The 23,001-nt window shown below is 41.9% G+C and overlaps 1 protein-coding gene across 7 annotated transcripts in view; it reads right to left on the reverse strand.

The window, feature by feature from the left end:
* Positions 1-278: 278 nt before the first annotated feature.
* Positions 279-23,001, reverse strand: part of PPP2R2C (protein phosphatase 2 regulatory subunit Bgamma) — a 303,929-nt gene continuing 281,206 nt past the window's right edge. For all 7 annotated transcript variants that reach the window (XM_048848924.2, XM_048848930.2, XM_048848927.2 and 4 more), the window contains 2 exons: positions 15,932-16,023; positions 279-776 (listed from right to left, as the gene is read on the reverse strand). In XM_048848924.2, coding sequence (XP_048704881.1) covers positions 485-776; positions 15,932-16,023 — 384 coding nt within the window. In that variant the 3' untranslated portion in view covers positions 279-484. The remainder of the gene's footprint in view (positions 777-15,931; positions 16,024-23,001) is intronic.

The following is a 23,001-nucleotide window of genomic DNA, read 5'->3' on the forward strand; positions in this document are numbered from 1 at the left end:
TACGGGGGACATAGCTAGTCCTACACTCATAAATAAGTCTACTTGTCTTTGAAAGCCCGGAAAGCATTCTTGCAAAAAATCAAGGGACCAATGTGAAAAGCTCTAATAATGTGGTAAACACTGCAGCCTGTGAAAGAATGCCGCACAGCAGGATGCTGGTCCTGTGAAGCATTGTCCCTTCAAGAGTCAACTGGAGCTTAGGGTACTCAGCACCTCACAGGATCAGTCCTGAAATGAATACCCCTGATTGTTTAAAAAACGGACATAGACCACAGTACTGACTTCACAGTAGTGCCTTTTTACTGAGACAATTATACAGTTGCAGTGATTTAAAACAGTTGGTTGCCACCAACCATGATACAGACTGAGGGGTGAAGGGAGGGAATCTACAAATTCCACCACAATGACCATGCTTTTGTGAAGATCATGTCCTTCTACAACTCTCAAAAGGCTGGTTTATAAATACAGAAAGATATGGATAGGTCTAGTGCATTTCTGAGTTCACTTTATCCTGAAATATGTACAGATTGTTTGTCGCTGCTATAGCAATTATGTTCTCAGTTGGGTGCCAGGCTGTGTGCAAGATCTTCTTAGTAAAGTCCAAACTGTCGACACTGATGTCATCCTTCCTTCGCTTGCCCCCTACGCAGACTCGGCGAGGTTTTAGAATGGCTCGTGGCTTACTGCTCTCCCGGGATGCCTCCAAGGTAACATCCCGCTTGGTGTTTCGATCAAACATTCGAAAGAAGTTGTTATATGCACCTGTCATAATAACACTGAAGAAAGAGAAAACAAAAGCAAGAATAAATAGCAGAATGCACTAACTCTACCATGAACAGGAGTGGATCGGTACAGTACAATTACTTTTCCCTGCCATGTAATTGAACTCTATGGAGTTCAGAAACTTGTGTTACTGTGCAGTTTAATATATATGGACTTTTGAGTTTACATGGTCTCTCATTATCTCATGGCATTTAATAGACTGTAAGGTTGCTTCAATATTGTTAATCCCAAGTGTTCAAAAATCATGAGTCAGAACCCCCAAATCATTAGATTGATTAAAAATGAAATTTTAAAATAATAATTCTTGGTTTCTTTTTATTTGCATTCTAATTCTTGGGCCTTTAAGGTTCAAATTTTCAAGTTTTCTCCATAATTATAAAACTTTTATTTGAATGAAATGTAAGCTCATGACTCCAAGAGCTTTCTTTAAGAAAAACAGCAGATATTGCATGACTTGCTATAGAATAGCAAGAGTTGACAGCACTGTATACTTTCACATTTCTTTAAATGAATGTTGCCAAGAAAGAAGTTTGAGGAGTTACTACGATCAGGTCAAATTCATTGCATCTGTGAATTCTGTACGTGAAATTCATTTCCTTACAGCCTTAAATTATTATTATTTATTATTTGTATCATCATAGCACCTACAAGCCCCGGTCATGGACCAGGGCCCATTGTGCTAGGCACTGTACAAACACAGAACAAAAAGACAGGCTCTGCCCCAAAGAGCTTACAATCTAAGTATAAGATGAGAGAAAACAGATGAATACAGATAAACGGGGGAGTACAAGAAAACAATGATACAATATTGTTTAAATAGACAAGCCAGAAACAGGCTGGTGGAAGGGGTAGAACACACGTACAGCGTGAACAATGTGATGGTAGCAAATGTCAAGTTAGTGCCACAATTTTTTGGGGGTGGGGGTGGATTTACTTAGGACAGGATCAGCTAAATGGAAAGAAAAGAAGAGAGGGGTGAGAGGAACAGGGCAGGAGAGGAGAGGGTAGTCAGGTATGAACCTGAGGTGAAGAGGCTGTGAGAAGGGACAGGGGTTGGAGCAAACAGCGAATCAGTGCAGGGCAGAGGGACGTCAGAGAACATTCCAGAGCTTTGACTAGATGTCCAAAGGTGCCTGCTTGGTCTGCTCCTGCTTCTACCAGGTGGAGTCTCTGGCTGGCTCCTCTCTGCAGCTCACGTAGGGTGGTTGAGGGGAGGCTCCAACTGGGTCCCTAGTGTCCCCAGAGTATGTGTGGGGTCCCCCCTCCACATTCTAAATCCAGGGGAGGTGTGAAAGGGGAGAAGGGGTGACCCTGGTTAGGTCCTATTTTACCCATCCCCACCTCCAGGGCAGCAGTCCCTGCTTTGGACACTGTTAATAAGTTTAGAGAAACAAGGGCTATGAGACCATTTATCCCCAAATACTTTTAATAAAAAGATGTTTACCAATAAACTTGATGTGACTGTATTTGATCTACTACACAATCACAAAAGGAGACATGTACCCTCTCAGTCCTTCCATCCCTCTGCACAAAGCCTAAGTAGTCATGCTTTTTTGCAAGATTATCTGCAGGGGCTGGAGAAAGAGGGATGGAATTTATCTTCTCCCCAAACATAAGCAGACCCCTAATACCAGCCCATAGTCTGAAACAGTGATTGTGTCCTGCTCCAAAATCCTCCATCGCAAGGGGTGATAGTCTGGCTCCACTGAAGTCAGTGGGTCTTTGGGTCACTAGATCCACATGGTCATGGATCCTATGGCCTTACCTATAACCCCCCACTAACACTGACCTATTGCGGGCCAATGCAGATACTCCCAAGCAGTGGCCAGGGTGTGGAGACCTTGCTGCAAAGCTCAACAGTTATAATCCCCCCCCCCCCCCCCCCACACACACACACTGCAGCCCCAATGTAGGGTTTCAGTGGTGTGGAGAGCATCCCATTGGCTCTCTGCACTAGGGAAAAATGTCACCCAAAGCTCATATGGTCTTTAAAGGAGGAGCTATAGAATCATAGAAATGTAGGGCTGGACGGGAGCTTGAGAAGTCATCAAGTCTAGCCCCTTGCATTGAGGCAGGACCAAGTAAACCTAGCCCATCCCTGACAGGTGTTTGTCTAGCCTGTTCTTAAAAACTGCCAATGATGAAGACTACACAACCTCTGTTGGGAGCCTATTTCAGAGCTTAACTGTCCTTCTGGTTGGAAAGTTTTTCCTAATATCTAACCTAAATCTCCCATGCTGCAGATTAAGCCCATTACTTCTTGTCCTACCTTCAGTGGACGTGAACAACCACACGTCACATTCCCAATCATGGTCTTCCTTTCGCAAGACTGACCATGCCCAGTTTTTTTTAATCTGGCCTCATAGGTCAGGTTTTCTAAAACTTTTTTCAGTTTTGCTGCTCTTCTGTGGACTCCGTTGCCTCTCTTCCACACTTTCCTAAAGTGTGTTGCACAAAACTGGACTCCAGATGAGGCCTGACCAATGCCAAGTAGGGCGGGACAATTACCTCCCTTGTGTTATATACAACACTCCTGTTAATACACCCCAGAATATCTGCCTGTTTCACAACTGCATCACATCGGTGATTCATACACAATTTGTGATTCACTATAACCCCACATCCTTTTCAGCAGTACTGACACCTACCTAGTTATTCCCCATTTTGTAGTTGGGCATTTGACTTTTCCTACCTAAGTGAAATACTTTGCGCTTTGCTTTATTGAATTTCATCTTGTTGAATTCAGACAATGACTTGAGGGCATTTTTGAATTCTATTCCTGGCCTCCAAAGTGCTTGCTACACCTCCCAGCTTTGTAGCATCTGCAAATTTTATAAGGATGTGCACCACTCTATCATCCACATCACAAATGAAAATATTGAATAGTACCGGACCCAGGACTGACCCCCCTACAGGACGTCATGAAATACATCCTTCCAGTTTGACAGCAAACCATTGATAACTACTCTTTGAGTATGGTCTTTAAATTGTGGGTGCACAACTGATTGAATCTAACCCACACTTCTTGAATTGCTTCTGAGACTGTCATGTGGGACTGTGTCAAAAGCCTTACTATAATCAAGCTATAGTACATCTACTGCTCTCCCACAATACAACAGGCCGGTAATACTGTCAAAGAAGGAAATTAGGATCGTTTAGCATGACTTGTTCTTGCCAAATCCATGCTGACTACTCCTATAATTCTATGATCCTCTAAGTGCTTACAAATTGATGGTTTAATAATTTGTTCCACTATCTTTCTAGGTATTGAAGTTAAGCTGACTGGTCAATAATTCCCTGGTATCCTCCTTGTTCCCCTTTTTGAAGATAGGTACTATGTTTGGCCTTCTCCAGTCCGCTGGGACCTCATCCATCCTCCATGAGTTCTCAAAGATAACAGCTAATGGGTCCAAGATTGCTTCAGCAAGTACCTTATGATGACATTCATTAGGCTCTGCTGACCTGAATACATCCAACTTATCTAAATAGCCTTTAACCTGATCTTCCCCTATTTTAGCTTGCATTCCTTCTCCCTTTTTGTTTACATTAATTGTTTTGAGTATCTGGTCTCCATTAACCTTTTTAGTGATGACTGAAGCAGCCTTCTTGATACCATCAGTTATTATCTCTTCTTCCCTGCTAAATAAAGGACCTACATTTTCCGTTGCCTTTCTCTTGCTTCCTCATGTATTAAAGAACCTCTTCTTCTTACCTTTTATGTCCCTCATTAGGTGTAACTCAGTTTGTGCCTTGGCCTTTCTAATTTTGTCCCTACAAGCTTGTGCTATTCTTTTGTCCTCCTCCTTCGCAATTCGTCCATGTTTCCACATTTTGAAGAGTTCCTGGTGGCACCATACTTGCCTCTTTCGATTAGTCTTATCTTTCCTTCATATGGGGACAGTCTGAAGTTTTGCCTTTACTAATGTCTCTTTCAGATACTGCCAGCTCTCCTGAATTACTTTTTCTCTTTGATTTTCTTTTCATGGAACCTTACCTAGCAGTTCTCTGAGTTTATTAAAGTCTGCTTTTTTGAAGCCCATTTTCCTGCTGCTGCTCTCACTCCTTCTTTTCCTTAGAATCATGAAATTGATCATTTAATGATCACTTTCACCCAAATTGTCTTCCACCTTCAGATTCACAACCAATTCCTCCCCATTGGTCAGCATCAAGTCTAAAATTACTGTTTGCAGGGTTACTTAATCTACTTTCTGAAACAAAAAGTTGTCCGACACAATACTGTGTTATGCTGTAATTCTCTTCCAATAGATGTTTGGGTAGTTAAAATCCACAAGTATTACCATGTCTTGTGTTTTGGATATTTCTGTTTTTTGTTCTAGAAATGCCTCATCCTGCACCTCCTCTTCCTGATTTGATAGTCTATAGTAGACCCCCTACCACAACATCACCCCAATTTTTACTCCTTTTATTTTTACCCAGAGACTTTCAGCTGCTCTGCTTCTCACCTCCTTCTGGACCTCAGAATAAGTGTATATATTCTTTATGTATAATGCAACACTTCCTCCCTTTTTATCCCGCTTCTCCTTCCTGAACATGCTGTACCCCTCTATATCAATATTCCAGTCATAAGACTTCTCCCACAAAATCTGTGATATCAATTAAGTCATAATTTAATTTATGAACTAATACTTGCTGTTCATCCTATTTATTCCCCATACTCCTTACATTTTGTATAGACAACAAAAATGTTGAACTGATGCCCCTCACCCCCATTTCCTTCTTGTTAGTCCTATACCTTATGTCTCCTGCCTGTACAGTTCCAAGCTCATTGTTGGCGCTCAGTAAACAACTCCAAGTCTTTTTAATGCAATCCAGCAGAGTATATTTCATGTGCCCCATTCCAGAAAATGAATAAAAGTTATTGTGTTTTAGCATTGTGTCACTATGTACAGTTGGTTACACTATTTTTCTGTTGCATTTTGTTTTTGAGGATACACCATAGTCTATTGGACTGGGAATCAGGAGTCTTAGGGCCTATTCCCAGCTCTGCCCCAGACCTGCAGGGCAAGTGACTGTATGTAAGTCACTTCACCTCTTTGTTTTCTTTGTCTGCATTGGCCACAACAATTATAAGCTCTTTGATGAAGGGACAGTGTTTTACTATACATACAGCGCCTAGTACAATGTGGCCTTTATCTCCATTGGGGCCATTAGTTGCTATGTAATACAAATAATACACTAAAAAATAATTAGGAACTGTGCAACTAAATGACTTTGCATCATGTCTACTGAGTCATAGTTGCCTAGCTCGCCATCTTCACTTCAGAAACAATACAGAGAAGCTGCAGAAACTCAGGCAAGCTATATTCTGCATCAGGAATCATTAGCAATATTGCCAGCTATGTCCTCATTCAACGTAGCTGATGATAGCCTAGAATTTGACACAATAGGATTTTATTTTATGTAGCCCTTTTCATAGAGTAGATATCCTGATCTGCTGAAGAAAGCAGCAATGAGTCAGATATTGGTAGTGTAGGGACTGTATAGGACACAGCAACCACTGTACTCAGCAATAACTTGCATACAGATTTGGATGGGTTGTCACGGTGCTTCCTAGAGTTCCCAGACGAACTGGGAGTGTGACTTGCTCCACCCTTCAGAGGGTGCAACATGCACTCCCCTTCCAGAGCCATCCAGTTCTGCTGGCTAAGGAGGGGGGAGGGGGCGGCAATGCTCTTCCCTTTCACACCTACAGCCACCCTTACAGGAAAGAGTCTCTAAACTCAAGAGCGTGCAGGAACAGCAGCTGTAGCCAGCTGCTGTATGGGGCCAGGGTTCTTCTCCCCTCTTCCACCTCCCCACTCTCACCCATGTAAGGGCCAGGCACAATCTCACCTTTATGCAATAAACTAATAGTAAAATAAAAGATGCTCATGTGAATAGCTTTATAAACTGTATCCAAGGAGCCCCATAAGCCTATTGATCAAGATTAGGTTTGTTTCAGAAAGTGAATCAGCAGCAGTAAATCTGACATTGCGCTCCTTCCAAATCACCATGTCTTGTCATTAAGACTCCTGCTGTAATGGCTAGTCACAACATGAAATAAAAAAGGGTATTTCATATCTCTGTGCTAACACACAGTCTTTCATTCTAACGCTCTTATATGCTAACTGTGGCTTCTTCCCCTGAGCAAAATTTTGAAACTGGTTTGTAATGATGGGGCATCATGGACTGCAGAGCTGTACATGTCTGGAACACATTTCCCTCAGGAATAAAAACCCTCCCTCCAGATGAATCCAAAAATAGCATGGGGAGCAGTTTTCACACAGGCAATGTGCCAGCTGAACTGCTCTCAGTCATGGTCAAAAATCCTCTGCTTTTCCAGTAATGTTTTGTATGCCCCAAAGCTGCCTCTGCAGTCCATTTGATTTGTTATTTCTTGAACTTTCACATGTTAAAAAAGTCTATTTTCTTTGGCTGGCTCATTTAGAGAGAGAGTGCCATTTTTTAATATAAGCATCCCTATTGCTTTGTATGTAGATGATTACTGTTCATGCTGGCCCTCATTTCTGCCATTTAATGGCACTGTAAAAATAGCATTATGTAATGAAAAGGGGCCATTCTTGTTGAAGGTCACAGACAGAGATGAATTATAACCTTACCTGCTATTTACAATAATACGAAAAGAGGGAGCCGACCTTAACATTTCTATTATTCTTGTTCAGAAACACAATTCTATATCATATGATGACAACATGATGAAATAGTGTGTATGTGATAGGGAGGTGAAATAGATTCCATATTATACCTTGCATAATGACAGGTTTCAGAGTAGCAGCCGTGTTAGTCTGTATCCGCAAAAAGAAAAGGTGTACTTGTGGCACCTTAGAGACTAACAAATTTCCTCACACGTTCTTGTCAACTGCTGGAAATAGCCCACCTTGATTATCACCACAAAAGGTTTTTTTTCTCTCCTGCTGGTAATAGCTCACCTTACCTGATCACTCTCGTTACAGTGTGTATGGTAACACCCATTGTTTCATGTTCTCTGTGTATATAAATCTCCCCACTGTATTTTCCACTGAATGCATCCGATGAAGTGAGCTGTAGCTCACAAAAGCTTGTGCTCCAATAAATTGGTTAGAGTCTAAGGTGCCACAAGTCCTCCTTTTCTTTTTGCATATTATACCTGGCAGCCATATGAGGTGAGAGGGGAAACACGTGTGTGCGTGTGTGTGTATCTATCTATATAGCTCACTTTACAAAAGTGTCCTCTATATTCTTAGAGAGACAAAGTGGATGAGGTAACATCTTTTATTGGACCACCTTCTGCTGGTGAGACAAGCTTTCAAGCTACACAGCTCTTCCTATATTCATAGTTTTAAACAGTTTTGTTCTGCACAGCAGTGCTATAACCAGCATATTGACAACACTCTTGCAATTAGTGTTCATGCTAGTTAATTTTTCATATGTGTGTGCTCTGAGCAAAAACTGCGGTTAATTGTTCTACCTGGTTTACTCTGTTTAAGTGCTGCATTACCAGTGTTACTGAAACACTGTGTTCTCTATGCATGGCACAATGATCGACTACTGTAGACAAAGCCAGGCATTTCTTAGTCTGTATTAGCACTGCAACATAGAACATTCTAGAAACTAAAGGGAGACAAACCCATTCAGCTACCTTGTCTCTCCTCCTGCCCAAACTGGAAACATTAAAACACTGATACTTTGCCCTTCCCAGGGTCACACTTGGCCAGAAGGTTCCTCCACTTTTGGAATGCTGTCAGCCAGATCTTCCCTCTTTAGCGTCCCTTTGCAAGAAGGAAAATATAATACAATGTAGGAACTCAAGTGAATTATCTACAATGTGTACTTGTGTTTGTTTTCCTCCTTTTGTTTTCCTGCTTCCTTCTTTTCTTGCCCCCATTCTATTCTCTATTTCCATCTCTTCCCCCAATCTCCCACTTTCATTCTTTGTCCCTATTTGCAGTTAGGTTTTGTTCCTTCTTTTTTTCATTGTTTTTCTCTTTTTCCCCCTGCTTCACTCTCTATTAAAATAACTGCCCCTTTTTCCCCTACCTTTCCCTCTCTTTCTTTGTACTCTTTCCTGTTGTTTGCTATTCCCTAATGTCCCTCCTTTCCCCCCCATGTTCTGTTATTACTTCTCAACTGGTTTCCCCTCATGTCCCTTTTCTGCCCTGCCCTGTTCCTCCATCTTGGGTCTCCCCTTCTTCCCCTTCAGTTGTCTGGCCAGTCTTGCTTACCATCTGCCCATGAAGTCCTTTCCTGCTCTCACAGCCTGCCTCTTGCCTTTTCCCAATGCTTAATTTGTAATGGAAGAGGGGCCGGGTCTCAAGCAATTTTTTTACATTCATTCACTGATGCAGCAAGCCCAGAAGTGCCCGGGCTATGAACTGCCAAGCCTAGAGGTGCCAGGGCTCAGGCCTGGCAAGTCCTGGCACTGCCTCTTCCACTAGGAGTTTCCTTTTTTCCCTCCTCCTTCCTCTCAAATGTTTCTAATTTCCTTTCTCTCCTTTCCCTTCGGTCTGAATCTAATTGCTGCTGAATAAAATAACTGATTGGCAGACTTCCCCTCTTATCTTACATAGAGACCTAGTTTCTGTGCTTACGAATTGGCATGAATATAGGCCTCTGCACACGACTCCTCAGCCTTGGTCTACTATCACAGTGGACTTCATTGTAGAAATGCCACATCCCCCGGATACTTGGTAACTGTGGTTGTTGTTGACCTCCTAAGAAAGATGCCAACACTTCATCCCATACCATATTATTCCTACTGCTTAGAAGATGGCTCAGATCTTCTTTGAAAATGCCTTCCACTATCACAAGTTACCATCAGGCATTGTATCAGACCAGAGTTCCAGTTCATCTCCCAGTTCTGGTGGGAATTTCTCAGCCTCCTTGGTGTCGAGTCCCTCACCTCTTCGTAGACTAATGGGCAACAGAGAGAGTAAATCAACTCTTGGAGCAGAATCTGTGCTGCTTTTTGAGCTACCACAAGGATGTGCTATGCCTTCTGTGCTATGCCAAATTTGCATATGACAACACAATCCATGCCTCAATCCAACATAGCCCATTCTTTGCAAACTATGCCTTTACCCCCTGCTTCCACCCAGCTTTGCATGTGAGTTCCCCAGTACAGGCCCCCCTGCATTTACCTTCCCACCTACACCAGATACACTGGGAGATCAAGGAACACTTGCAGTCTGCCAAACAGGCCTATAAGCACCATGCAGACCCAGACCATCAGGTTACCTCAAATCTGGCCATAGGGGATAAGGTGTGGCTCTCTGCCCAGAACCTTAAATTGAGCTGCCCAGCCACCCAACTAGACAACCAATGCCTGGCCATTACAGAATGGGTAAAGCCACTGGCCTCAGTTTACAGCTGCACAAGTCTCTGAAGAGCCACCTCATCATTCACATCCAACTCTGAACACCCTGCACCAAGAACCCATACCCAAATCACGCCAATTCACTGTCCCCTACCATAACATAACATGGACAGGAGGAATACTTGGTACATTAATGCCTCAACTCTCACTGAGTTGGGGAAGGCGCCAGTACCTGGGGAACTGGGAAGGCTGTGGTTGAGGTGAGCAGTCTTGGGAACTGGTAGAGATCATTCATGTCCTAGAATTATTGTGAACACTCCATTAAACGTATCCTGAGACACCAGGCCTTACTTTCAAAAATCAGGGCCTGCAACGGAGCCAGTCTGGAAGCCAGGCAACCTAACAAGCACAGCCAGCCTGTAGTGGGCTGCCTGATTGGGTGGAAGAGTCAGCAGATCATCCTTTGAGCCCAGCAGCAGTTGCTCAGCAGCTGTTCAAAGCAGGCACCCATGGCTGCTTGTATCCAGCATCAGATCCAACACCACGCCTGCCTTGGATCCATCCCTACTCCTGCATTGCCTCACTCCAGATAACCCAGTTCTGATCATCGGCTCTGACTCCCGTGATACATGCTCTAACCATTGGCACAACTGCCCACATCCCCGTCACTCACATGCCTGCCCCTAAATTCACACATGGAGGGTGCTTTCCAGATATGGCTTTCCTATTTCCTGCAGTGTATGGTGTGTTGGATGATTCCCCCTCCATGGCACTGTTTTTCTCCTCTCACACAAATCTGGACCACCTGGAAGCATCTGCACCATGGGAAAGGGCAAAATCGAGGCAGAGTTAGGGGAATAGTGCTGGGATGGCTGGATTACCCTCTCTCTCCTCTGGACTGCAGGCACAAAAGATACACCTTGGTTCTATATTATCTTTTCTGCAGTGCCCACCCTGGTGCTCACTGTTGCCAGACCACCTCATCACCCTAGTATGTGATTGCGAAGGAGATGCGTAGATTCCAAGGCCAGAAGGGACCATTGTGATCATATAGTCTGAGCTCCTGTATAACATCTTCCATAGAACTCTCACATAATTCCTGGAGTACATCTTTTTAGAAAAACAACCAGTCTTGATAATGGTCAGACTCTACCACAACCCTTGACATATTGGCCAATGTTTAATTACCCTCACAGTTAAAAATCTGTGCCGTACTTCCAGTCTGAATTTGTCTAGCTTCAACCTTCAGCCAATGGATTCTGTTACTGGGGTCCAAGCCAGTGTGGAGGTGAGGGGGTTCTTACAGATTTTCTTCCTCCATGGCTGCTCCTGCAGATTTTACTATGGGAAATGGCAATCTAGACTTTTCAGGTGCTCAGCAAGAAGAGGGTATGGATGCTGCCATCATGGCAAGCTGGTCTTTTCAAAGGAAAGGCCAGTGACTTTCTGTTGCTTGGGAGCAAATTATGCAGTTTTCTTAGGGAAAAGGAGGGAGAAGATCTACTGCACTGAGTTTCCCAATCCCCATACACGCAATTATGCGTATTTCTCAGGGCAGCCAGTCTTCACCTGGGAACCATACAACATGGTTCGGTGGTGGTCGGGAACTGACTGGCTTGAGACAGAAGGTTTCATGACTATAAAGTAGATGGTGCATCGGTGGGGAATCTTAGCATCTTTGCTGATGGACAAGCTTGGATAATAGGCTCAGGAGCTATGGGACACACATATAACTGGTCTGGATGGGACTGGGAATGAGAAACAAGGGACTCCCAATCTCCTCAGAAGTAAAATTTGAGATGCCAACTTTTGTCTTGATCTGCTGAATGATGTCTTCTACATTTTAAATGTGGATTTTGCTATCAACCCACCACGGCATCATACAAGACTGGGGTAGACAAGTGTACAAAACCAAATCTTTATTAGAGCTGTCATAAGTAAATTAGTGGTTTAGTCCACTGGAACTTGCCACTTACGCAGATTTAGAGTAGACTCAAGAAGCTAACTGGATGAAGACATAGGACTCTTTGATAGTTGTATGTGATTTTATTTATCTACTTGTATGGCCCTCACCACCATGGTAGCGGAAATACTCCTTTGAAGGCTTCCCTCCAAGCAATTACTTTTTAATTTTTTTAAAATGGTATTAATGTACGTAGTTCTTAATATCATCTAGAATGTACAGGAGGAGGTCAGGTGAAACAGAAATTCAACACTGTAATTCACAGATAACCTGTTCAACTGCTGTTAATTCCAGGACATTTGAGATAAAACCTGAAATAACAATGTGTGCATATTTGCATTCCAAGGTTGGCGATGGGAAGGGGACACTGTTTTACATGTTATTAGTTAATTCTTCTATTCACTTGCACTCTCAAATCTTTAAATAAAACAGCTATATACAGTAAAGCTTGCATGTTCCGAAGTCATGTAAGCATACATATATATATACACACTATACATGGCATGTGTTTATTCTAACACAGTCAACTAACATAATATGTGCTCGGCTGGTTGCATTATTTTTAAGACCCCCTCTTTACCTCCTGCAACTGCTGTTCTTGCCCAAGTATATAATGATTAATGTGTCCTTCGGCAAATGCGATTGGATTTGTCTGATTGTATTAGTTCCTGTTCATTGGAGTTACTGAGCATCAATCACGTTTTAATCAGAGCTTGTGTACATTGATTTTTTTGTAAACAGCCTCAACAATGGGACTCATTGTGATCCTGAATTAAGTCCTTAATGGCAACAAAAACTAAATAAAAAGATGACAACTTTCATATATAATCATGATTTTAATTTTTAAATGCAACCATATATGTTTCTAATGTGCCACTTAACCTGTTGAATACCCTAAAACTAGATTAGCATTTTTAAAGAAAATGCCATCCTTATGTTTGTAATTATTTTTATTAACACAAATATCGTTATGGGACTCCCCATAAAATTCCCAAGTGCTAATAGGCCTGTCTTACCTTCTGCAAAAAGCTGTATTTAAAATATATATTTTAACTTATCAGATCATCTATCTTAATGTGTATTTTTTAGAAAGATAGGAACTCTTCCTTAAAAAACACTGGTACAGAATCCATATTTGTGCACTGAAACAACAAAATAATTGCCACTTATATGAGCAAGATCACATCTCCTTGTTCAGGAGTGTCAATGCAAGTGTCACACTAATGATGAAAATTGGCAGTGATGTATTTAATTCTCGTTCAGACTGTTAAGAGGAAGTGTTCTAAGTTTAGAAAAGAAAAACTAAACTAAATAAAATAAAATGAATGTTGTCTTTTGTCAAATGACTGACCAAAAGTTGTGCTCGCTGGTTTCTTAAGATCATGCCGGGTATCCCATCCATTTGAATAAGCAGTGTTTAGTGATGGATTCAGAATTGTGCAAGATTAACTATCCTCCCACATATAAACAGTGTGAGAAATTAAGCCTTTAAAAATGGAATGCTCCCATTTAATGAGGCTCAGTTGATTTCATGCTATGTTGATCTTTCTGATCTGTCAAGTGAGGATTAGACTGAAACAATTACTCTCATTTTAAACCCAATATTGAATAATTCTTGTATTATTAACATGTAGCTATCCAGATACTTTGAGGATGAGAGCATCTACTGAAGGAAGTACCTGAGAGTGAAAATGCATGGCTGCCTACAAGCATAATGTCTTAGAGCTCCCATTTAAGGATGGATGAAATGGTTTTGAAGATGTTAGGAAACTCCTGAAGCTTTGTGATGGTTTTGAAATGTCTGATTAACTCCCCTCTCCTGCCCATACCCACACTTTTTTGCAGTTCTGCACTCCCAGGTTCTGGCTGGGATAAGTGTCAATATTCCCCACAAAAGGCTATTTAGGTGATCTTTCCATCCCCTGACTGGAAGCAAGTAGTACTGGGACTCTCATGAGAAAGCCTCTTGTTCTGATGTTTCTATCTCTTCTCTGCAGGTTCAAGAGATTCAGAGAAGCACCCAAAACTCTGGATGCTTATCCAAACCTGAGCCAATCCTAATTTTCAAACATCTTGAGTCATGCCCACCACCAGCAGTCTTCTCTAGGACTGGTTAGCCCTGGCACAAGAGAGCCTACTCCCAGGGTGTCACAAGACACTGTGGACGATTTTACCCCAATGTGGTCACTGGCTGGTAGTCCATTAAATAGAAGAATTTACGCAATGCTGAAACAGAGCCAGTTCCCAGGATAAAATAAATTAAGCTCAGGTAGAATATCCCAAAGGCAATGGTCTTGCAACTTCAGTTGACTGAGTAACTTAAAACTAGGCTGGATGAAGTACTTGGGAATATGCTATAGGGAATGTTTTTACATTAACAGGATGACCCAGTAACTCTTTCCTGTTTCTAATTTCCATGACACTCTGGGGAATTCTATGAATTGTGGGTCGGTATATCTGTGGAATTGTGGAACATCTGCGCACCTATTGGGCTAAAGAAAGGTACTTTATAGCTAGAGAAGGAACCATCAACTCAGTAGGGCAGTTCCAGGTCAGAGATTACAGAGGAATATAGTTTCTCTGGATGAAGAATATGGTGGAAGGTTGTAGCACCTCAGTAAAGAGAGAGCCTCTCTCCCTGGAGTAAAATAGGAACTGAGCAAAGGCAACTATAGTTCAAAGAAAAGAATGTATCTAACAACATTCTAAAGCATTATTTTGTATCTCTATGTGTGTATGAGATAGAAAATCGGACCCATTTTTAGATGTATGAGGGGATGGATTTCGCTTATATGGGTGGTGAATATTATGGGTCACATACGCTACACAGTCCTCACAAGGACCCTCCATTCATGTCAACGGGAATGCTGTGCAAGGAGTGAGGGCAGTATCTGACAGCTAGTTGGTTCTTAGAAAAGGTAATCTTATCCTTGTTGTTATGAAGGAGGCAGTGGTATTAATTATATTAACTTGGCATATCATAATATAGAGATAAGTTATAACGTTATGGACAAATCCTGCTCTGTTCTACCAGAATGAAGCTAAAGTCTAAGAAACAAATGAATAGAATTTGGTCCCATATCTATAGTTCCTCCACACAAAAAAATTACATGACATTAGAAGAATGTTTCACAAACGGTGACCAGTGGTCTGCAAAGCTGTGACTGGTCACATGGCACTGGCTCTTCCTCCCTCCTTATTTTCAGCTGCTAGATTGGATTTAAAAGGAAGCTACTTTGTTAACTTGCCCGAGCTGGGGTTTCCTTAGCAATCCCCCCCCTCCCATGAAGGTGTTTGTGAAAACAGTTTTCTTTTGATTCTTTCAGCCCATTTTGGTGCTTTTGGTGGAAATGAGTGGAATTTGATTTTCTCCCAGTGGCTGAGTGCAGAGAATAATGATTCTTAAATTTCAGAGTAGCAGCCGTGTTAGTCTGTATCCGCAAAAGAAAAGGAGGACTTGTGGCACCTTTGAGATTAACAAATTTATTTGAATATAAGCTTTTGTGAGCTACAGCTCACTTCATCGGATGCATTGAGCATAAGCTTCCGTGAGTTACAGCTCGCTTCATCGGATGCATTCATTTAGACTGAATGCATCCAATGAAGTGAGCTGTAGCTCATGAAAGCTTATGCTCAAATAAATTTGTTAGTCTCTAAGGTGCCACAAGTCGCCCTTTTCTTTTTGCGGATTCTTAAATTCTGGCTGAGGGGGTGAAAAGGTGCAACAGTAATAACAGACTGGATACTGATATGGAGAAATGTAACTTGATATGTACAATAACCCCAAGTCACAGATGATTTATTGATTATACTCCATCCTTTGGCAGCCCCTTGGTGAAATTAAAATAGTGATGAACATAAGGATGGGTTACCTGTCTGATCCATTCCATGCACATTCAAACTTGTCAAAGATGCAGTCATTTTCATAAAGGGAACACAGCTTGCTCCTAAGGTAATCATGGACCTGTTTAACCGAAAAAGACAGTGCAGTTTTTACAAATCATTATTTTAGAAATGTTCTATACTATTGCTCTTACAGGTTGGTAGATTTTACAAAGATAGAGAGTACTTCTATCTCTTAAACAAGAGATCTGTGCTCTTCTGTAGTTCAATTAAAAGAGTGCTATAGAACTAATGGAGCAGGAAAGCTTTGGCTAGACCATGCTTTTTTGAGCATACTGTAGATTACCTTTCTCAAACATGGTTGATTCCTGTTAGTGTGAATTTCTGAACTCTAGCCTGATTCCAAAATGGATCTTCCCCGTTGATACAGCAGATGTGCTAATGAGAGAATGAATCGTCTAACTTAAATAATAAATAATAATAATCCAAGATCTATATAGACTTTCACTTACATTATAGGGTTCAGAGAGAGGTCCCTGCTCCATTTATAAAAGCTATAATCTGCGGTATTACATTATACAGCAATTCAGAAATAAAGTATAGTATAGTGGTGTCTTATTTACATAGACTAGTACCCAGAATTCTCTCCCGCTCATAGCTACTTCATATCAGTGATGATGTCTGAGATCTGAAAACAAACCATGAGTTCTTATCTTGCATGGTTTGAAAGTAAGATTCACAGAAGACCTTGTTTTAGGCTGCATACCTCTATGGAGTGTGAGTTTATCATAGAGGACATAACTCATGTGCATTGCATCAGTCCTTTAATTAATTCAATTTTTTTCTTCTATATGATGTTCTTCACCCCCACATTGAAATAAGAAGCCAGAGAATTCCTGCCTGCACAAGTTTCAGAGGAACAGCCGTGTTAGTCTGTATTCGCAAAAAGAAAAGGAGTACTTGTGGCACCTTAGAGACTAACGAATTTATTTGAGCATGAGCTTTCGTGAGCTACAGCTCACTTCATCAGATGTTTACCGTGGAATGTCACGGCTAACCTGGTGGCTGAACTTTGTGACTTTGTCCTTACCCATAACTATTTCACATTTGGGGACAATGTATACCTTCAGATCAGCGGCACTGCTATGGGTACCCGCATGGCCCCACAGTATGCCAACATTTTTATGGCTGATTTAGAACAACGCTTCCTCAGCTCTCGTCCCCTAAAGCCCCTACTCTACTTGCGCTATATTGATGACATCTTCATCATCTGGACCCATGGAAAAGAAGCTCTTGAGGAATTCCACCACGATTTCAACAATTTCCATCCCACCACCAACCTCAGCCTGGTCCAGTCCACACAAGAGATCCACTTCCTGGACACTACAGTGCTAATAAACAATGGCCACATAAACACCACCCTATACCGGAAACCTACTGACCGCTATTCCTACCTGCATGCCTCCAGCTTTCACCCTGACCACACCACACGATCCATCGTCTACAGCCAAGCTCTGCGATACAACCGCATTTGCTCCAACCCCTCAGACAGAGACAAACACCTACAAGATCTCTATCAAGCTTTCTTACAACTACAATACCCACCTGCAGAAGTAAAGAAACAGATTGATAGAGCCAGAAGAGTTCCCAGAAGTTACCTACTACAGGACAGGCCTAACAAAGAAAATAACAGAACGCCACTAGCGGTCACCTTCAGCCCCCAACTAAAACCCCTCCAACGCATTATTAAGGATCTACAACCTATCCTAAAGGATGACCCAACACTCTCACAAGTCTTGGGAGACAGGCCAGTCCTTGCCTACAGACAGCCCCGCAATCTGAAGCAAATACTCACCAACAACCACATACCACACAACAGAACCACTAACCCAGGAACTTATCCTTGCAACAAAGCCCGTTGCCAATTGTGCCCACATATCTATTCAGGGGACACCATCACAGGGCCTAATAACATCAGCCACACTATCAGAGGCTCGTTCACCTGCACATCCACCAATGTGATATATGCCATCATGTGCCAGCAATGCCCCTCTGCCATGTACATCGGTCAAACTGGACAGTCTCTACGTAAAAGAATAAATGGACACAAATCAGATGTCAAGAATTATAACATTCATAAACCAGTCGGAGAACACTTCAATCTCTCTGGTCACGCAATCACAGACATGAAGGTCGCTATCTTAAAACAAAAAAACTTCAAATCCAGACTCCAGCGAGAAACTGCTGAATTGGAATTCATTTGCAAATTGGATACTATTAATTTAGGCTTAAATAGAGACTGGGAGTGGCTAAGTCATTATGCAAGGTAGCCTGTTTCTTCTTGTTTTTCCTACCCCCCCCCCCAGATGTTCTGGTTTAACTTGGATTTAAACTTGGAGAGTGGTCAGTTTAGATGAGCTATTACCAGCAGGAGAGTGAGTTTGTGTGTGTATGGGGGTGGGGGGGATGTGAGAAAACCTTGATCTATGCAGGAAATAGCCCGACTTGATTATGCAAAGAGTTGTCACTTTGGATGGGCTAGCACCAGCAGGAGAGTGAATTTGTGTGGGGGGTGGAGGGTGAGAAAACCTGGATTTGTGCTGGAAATGGCCCACCTGTTGATCACTTTAGATAAGCTATTACCAGCAGGACAGTGGGGTGGGAGGAGGTATTGTTTCATATTCTCTGTGTGTATATAAAGTCTGCTGCAGTTTCCACGGTAAACATCTGATGAAGTGAGCTGTAGCTCACGAAAGCTCATGCTCAAATAAATTCGTTAGTCTCTAAGGTGCCACAAGTACTCCTTTTCTTTTTGCCTGCACAAGGCCTAATAATCCAACACCTCCCTCCAATATGAATGTTGTATAGATGACTTCTGAGGAAGTACTATATCAATGCAATGTAGCATAAGGACCAAATTTAGTCCTGGCGTAAGAAGGTACCCCTTCCACTGAAGTTCATGGAAACTATGTCTGTTTATGTCAGAGATAAATTTGGCTCTCTTGACTGTGGCGTTTTCAGCATCCTCCACTGGTCGAAGGCCGAGAATCTTCTCCAACAAGATACTTTAATACCAGTTTCACTGCTCTGTCTAGCTAGTTCACTCAAGCATTATTAAAACTAGAACTGTTTGCTACAGCTGCACTGTACTGTACAGTGAACAAACTTGCAAATTAACTCAATGTTTTATGGGCTATAAATTTCGGTCATGGATCAATTTTCAGAATCAGATTAGTGAGCATCCTATACTATATATGATCAGTTAAAGTTTGTCAGCTGAACACGCTATTTACTTAATAGCTAATAAACATGTGGGAGATGTGGGTGGAATGTTTCCCAGTTAAATGCATTTACTGAATGTTGCACTTTGTGGTGCACGTTCATGGTGGATGCTTCGTGTAACCTTCAAAATGAGAACATTCCATCTTCCCTTATTGATGGGCACCAGATTTTTTCAGGAGAAATTGGCTGGGTTCCCTAATTGTCACTCATCTCCGAGGCGACGATCATTGTCTCATTTGTTAATATTTTTAATTGTATTACAGGATTGAGATTATGTATGTTTATTGTGTTAATTTATGTTATAGGAGTGAGGCCCTTTCAGCAGTATCCTGATTGCCTAGCACAAAAATCAACACATGGAAGAAACTGACAAAAAAGGACAGGGCAGGATGAAAGGATGAAGCAGCAGTAAAATGATATGCGTAGTATTCAGTGGTCTCAGATCTCCACCTGCCTAGCCATTTTCATCTCCTCATGCTCTTTTTTCTGCTATCTGTTCCATGTGCCACATGACCACTGTGACTAATGCTCCCTTGGAAAAGTGTGTTCAGCTCTACAACTTTTAATCAGCTATGCAGTGCTTTGTGTTTCCTCCATTTTCATTCTTCCTTCTGAATTTCAGAAGCTCCTAACTCCTCGTTATCAAGGTGTTGATGCTCTGTCCACAGTCTTTCACAAATGCCAGTGCTCATTTGTCGGCTCATCATTCTGACCTTTCTTTTCACTCTTGCTCACACTGATACCCTCCAGGATAACTGTGAGAATCTTCAAGGTTAAAAATTTGAACACCTGCCCTGTTTTTCCATTGAAACCTCCCACTCATGGAATGTTGAACCATCATAAAGATGAGGTTATCAAATCAGCTTCCATTGCATCAGTAAATTAAACAATGACTAGAGGCAACCGTGCACCAACATTACCAAGATCACTGCTGTGTTGGCCTCTGCAAAGGTGGCACAGCAGTTGTGTGGATGATTCCAGATGTTGATTTCATCCCTTCCTGCACCAGTCAGCAGAGCGGCTGTGGAAGGGAGCACACATTTCTACCTCTAAGACTGGCACAGGAGTGGCTTTCTCTGGGAACTGTTGGAAGCTCCACATCACTTCCATAGTGGCTCAGGGCTACAGTTTTGCCCTCTCTCTCCTACCCTCGCTGCAATGGATTGATGTGACTGACCATTTAGAAACATGGTTTCAATGGGATAATCTGTGGTCAGTGGCATTGCACGAAAACACATTGTTTTTTATAAAAGTCTAATACCACAAGCAATAAAAGTACTTTAGTTTGTACACTTAGGTTTTTCATTATTATTATTAATAATTATTATTAATAATAATTATGATAAAATTCATCCACTGCTTAATGAATTCTGGAAGTAAAGTCCACACTATCATGGTTTGATGATAAAACTGGATTTTATTGTCCAAGTATTGTTCATATGTGCTATCTCGCCATCTATGAAAAATGTTCCAATTTCCATAAAAACTGTTCTTAATGAATTGCCACCAGAATTTTCCTTTCTGGAACCATGTTCCTCAGTTATGTAAGCCCTTGACAGAATTATCCAGACATTCTACACTCTGGGGAAACACTGGGGAGCTATTTTGATGGAACAAATTATTTCAGGCAAGGATTGTCATGACAAAAGGCACATTAGTCTGAATTATTGTCATTTGGCCTTGCCCACTTTGAGATCACACTGATACTAACCACAAACATGGTCATGTTTGGTTATTGATAACAGAGTTCTGTATTATTCTGACCTCAAGGTGATGAGGCCTTAGAGAATTACATAGAGATCTTGTTTAGAAGATGTCCAAGAAACTAAATTCTGTCAGTGGAGCAGTTATAAAACTTGTCTCTTCTTGACCCCTATGGAAAATCTCCTATCGTGACCCTTCATGGAAGCAATCTCATCTAGCTTTCAAAATATATACATTCCATATGTGCACATGGCACTTCACAGCAGTCTAAATTTAGACATCCAGTAATGTACAATGATGACTACAACAAGGGAGGACCAGGCACAGTGGATTAAAAAGGCCAAGGGTTGCAATAATATATCATGTTGTTTCAGTTAGGAATATGCTTAACAGTTCTCTGAGAGCAAGTCATATATGAGTGACATAAGGAGTAGGAGGAAGGCAGATAAAATGGTGAACCCATCAGAGCAACAGAGAGGAAGGGAAGGTGGAAAAGGGCACAGGCAGCAAAAGAAAGGCAGAAGGATGGTTCTGTAAAAAGGAGAATGTGGTGGGGGAACACAGCGAGGGCAGGACGTGGTAAGCTGCCACAACAGAGCAAAGTCAATATGAGAGAGTTTTAATATTAGTTAACTGGGCTGACTATGGGAAGCAGTGAGGGCTTCCCCCTTGCTGCTAGTGCAAGTGCCATTTGATTCCAGACACCTGAGGCTTTTTGTTGGCCACCCCCTTGAGGGGGCAGGCGGCTGGATGCTGAGCATGACATGGAATCATGTTATGTGGATTCCTTCTAGCAATTAAAGGGGAAATGGAGAAGAGAAATAGGGTGCAGTTCAGAGCACATCAGAGGGATATCATTTTTCTCTAACTTTATTTAGCGGCAATAGGCTCAAGATAATGCAGTTCAGAGTCCTGCACAGGATGTATTGGAAGTCTGCATGTCTTTATAGTTGTGCCTTATGAGAACTTGGCATTTGTGAAAGTAAGTAGTCCTAGTCTGAGATACATTACAAAGATTAGTTCAAAATACAATAGAATATTGGGACTGAGTAATGAATATTATCGATGGGATGTGAGGATAAAAATTGCCCCGACCTTCAGTTACTTAATGTACATAAGTTCTTGTTATGAAGAACACATTTTTACAATGGTTGTCCATAGCACTACCTAGTGTAAAACAGGAGAAAATTTAGACACAAAATAGTAGCAACATGGGGAGACTGATACAGTTTTTCAGTAGTTCTCAATCAGGGGTTCGAGGCCCCCAGGGGAGCCTCCAAGTTGGGCCAGCATTAGACTTGCTGTGGCCCGGGGCAGAAAGCCGAAGTCCCACTGCATGGGGCTGAAGCCCAGGTTCCTGAGTCCTGCCACCAAGGGTTGAAGCTGAAGCCTGGGCAATGTAGTTTCATGGGGGCCCCTGTGGCAGGGGGCCCCAGGCATCTTCCCTGCTTGCTACCCCCTAAAGCCGCCCTGGCTTTTACATGAGAAAACCGGTTATTGCAGCACAGGTGGACCGTGGAGTTTTTATAGCACGTTGGGGGGGGAGGGGAGGCCTCAGAAAGGAAAAGGTTGAGAACCCCAGCAGTAGATGACATAGCGAGCCTCTTAACAAGTATCTTATATCCTGAGTACATGATGATCCACCACATTTTAAAGCAATATTAATGTTATAGATGAGAACTCTTTTTACCCTACAGTAAATAATTGCTACATGGGTTATGAGGCATTAGATGAAATGATGTAGCTCAAATATTCTTATTTATTTTGTTTATCATCTTATGTTTCACTTCTCTTTTTTGTATGGAGGCTTTTCTTTATTTGTTTGTTTGTAGATGGAAAGGCATAACCTGTAGATACAGTCCACCAAGCCCAGATTTTCAGAACTGTGTATGAGCAAATACATGTCCAATTTGCACCCACAGTTATTGTGCTTACATGTGCAGTTGTAGCAATTACATGTGCAAATATCAATATATTCAAAAATGCACAGTTCTGAAAATCTGGGCCTTAATTGCTGCCTTCTGAGTACATGTCAAGGTGCATAATAATATTTCTTTATTAATTTGCATTTGCTATCCAGACATTCGTGTGTCTGTGGCCTGGTGGACATAAT

The sequence above is a fragment of the Caretta caretta genome, chromosome 4 (assembly GCF_965140235.1).
Source record: "Caretta caretta isolate rCarCar2 chromosome 4, rCarCar1.hap1, whole genome shotgun sequence".
In the NCBI taxonomy this organism is placed as follows: Eukaryota; Metazoa; Chordata; order Testudines; family Cheloniidae; genus Caretta; species Caretta caretta.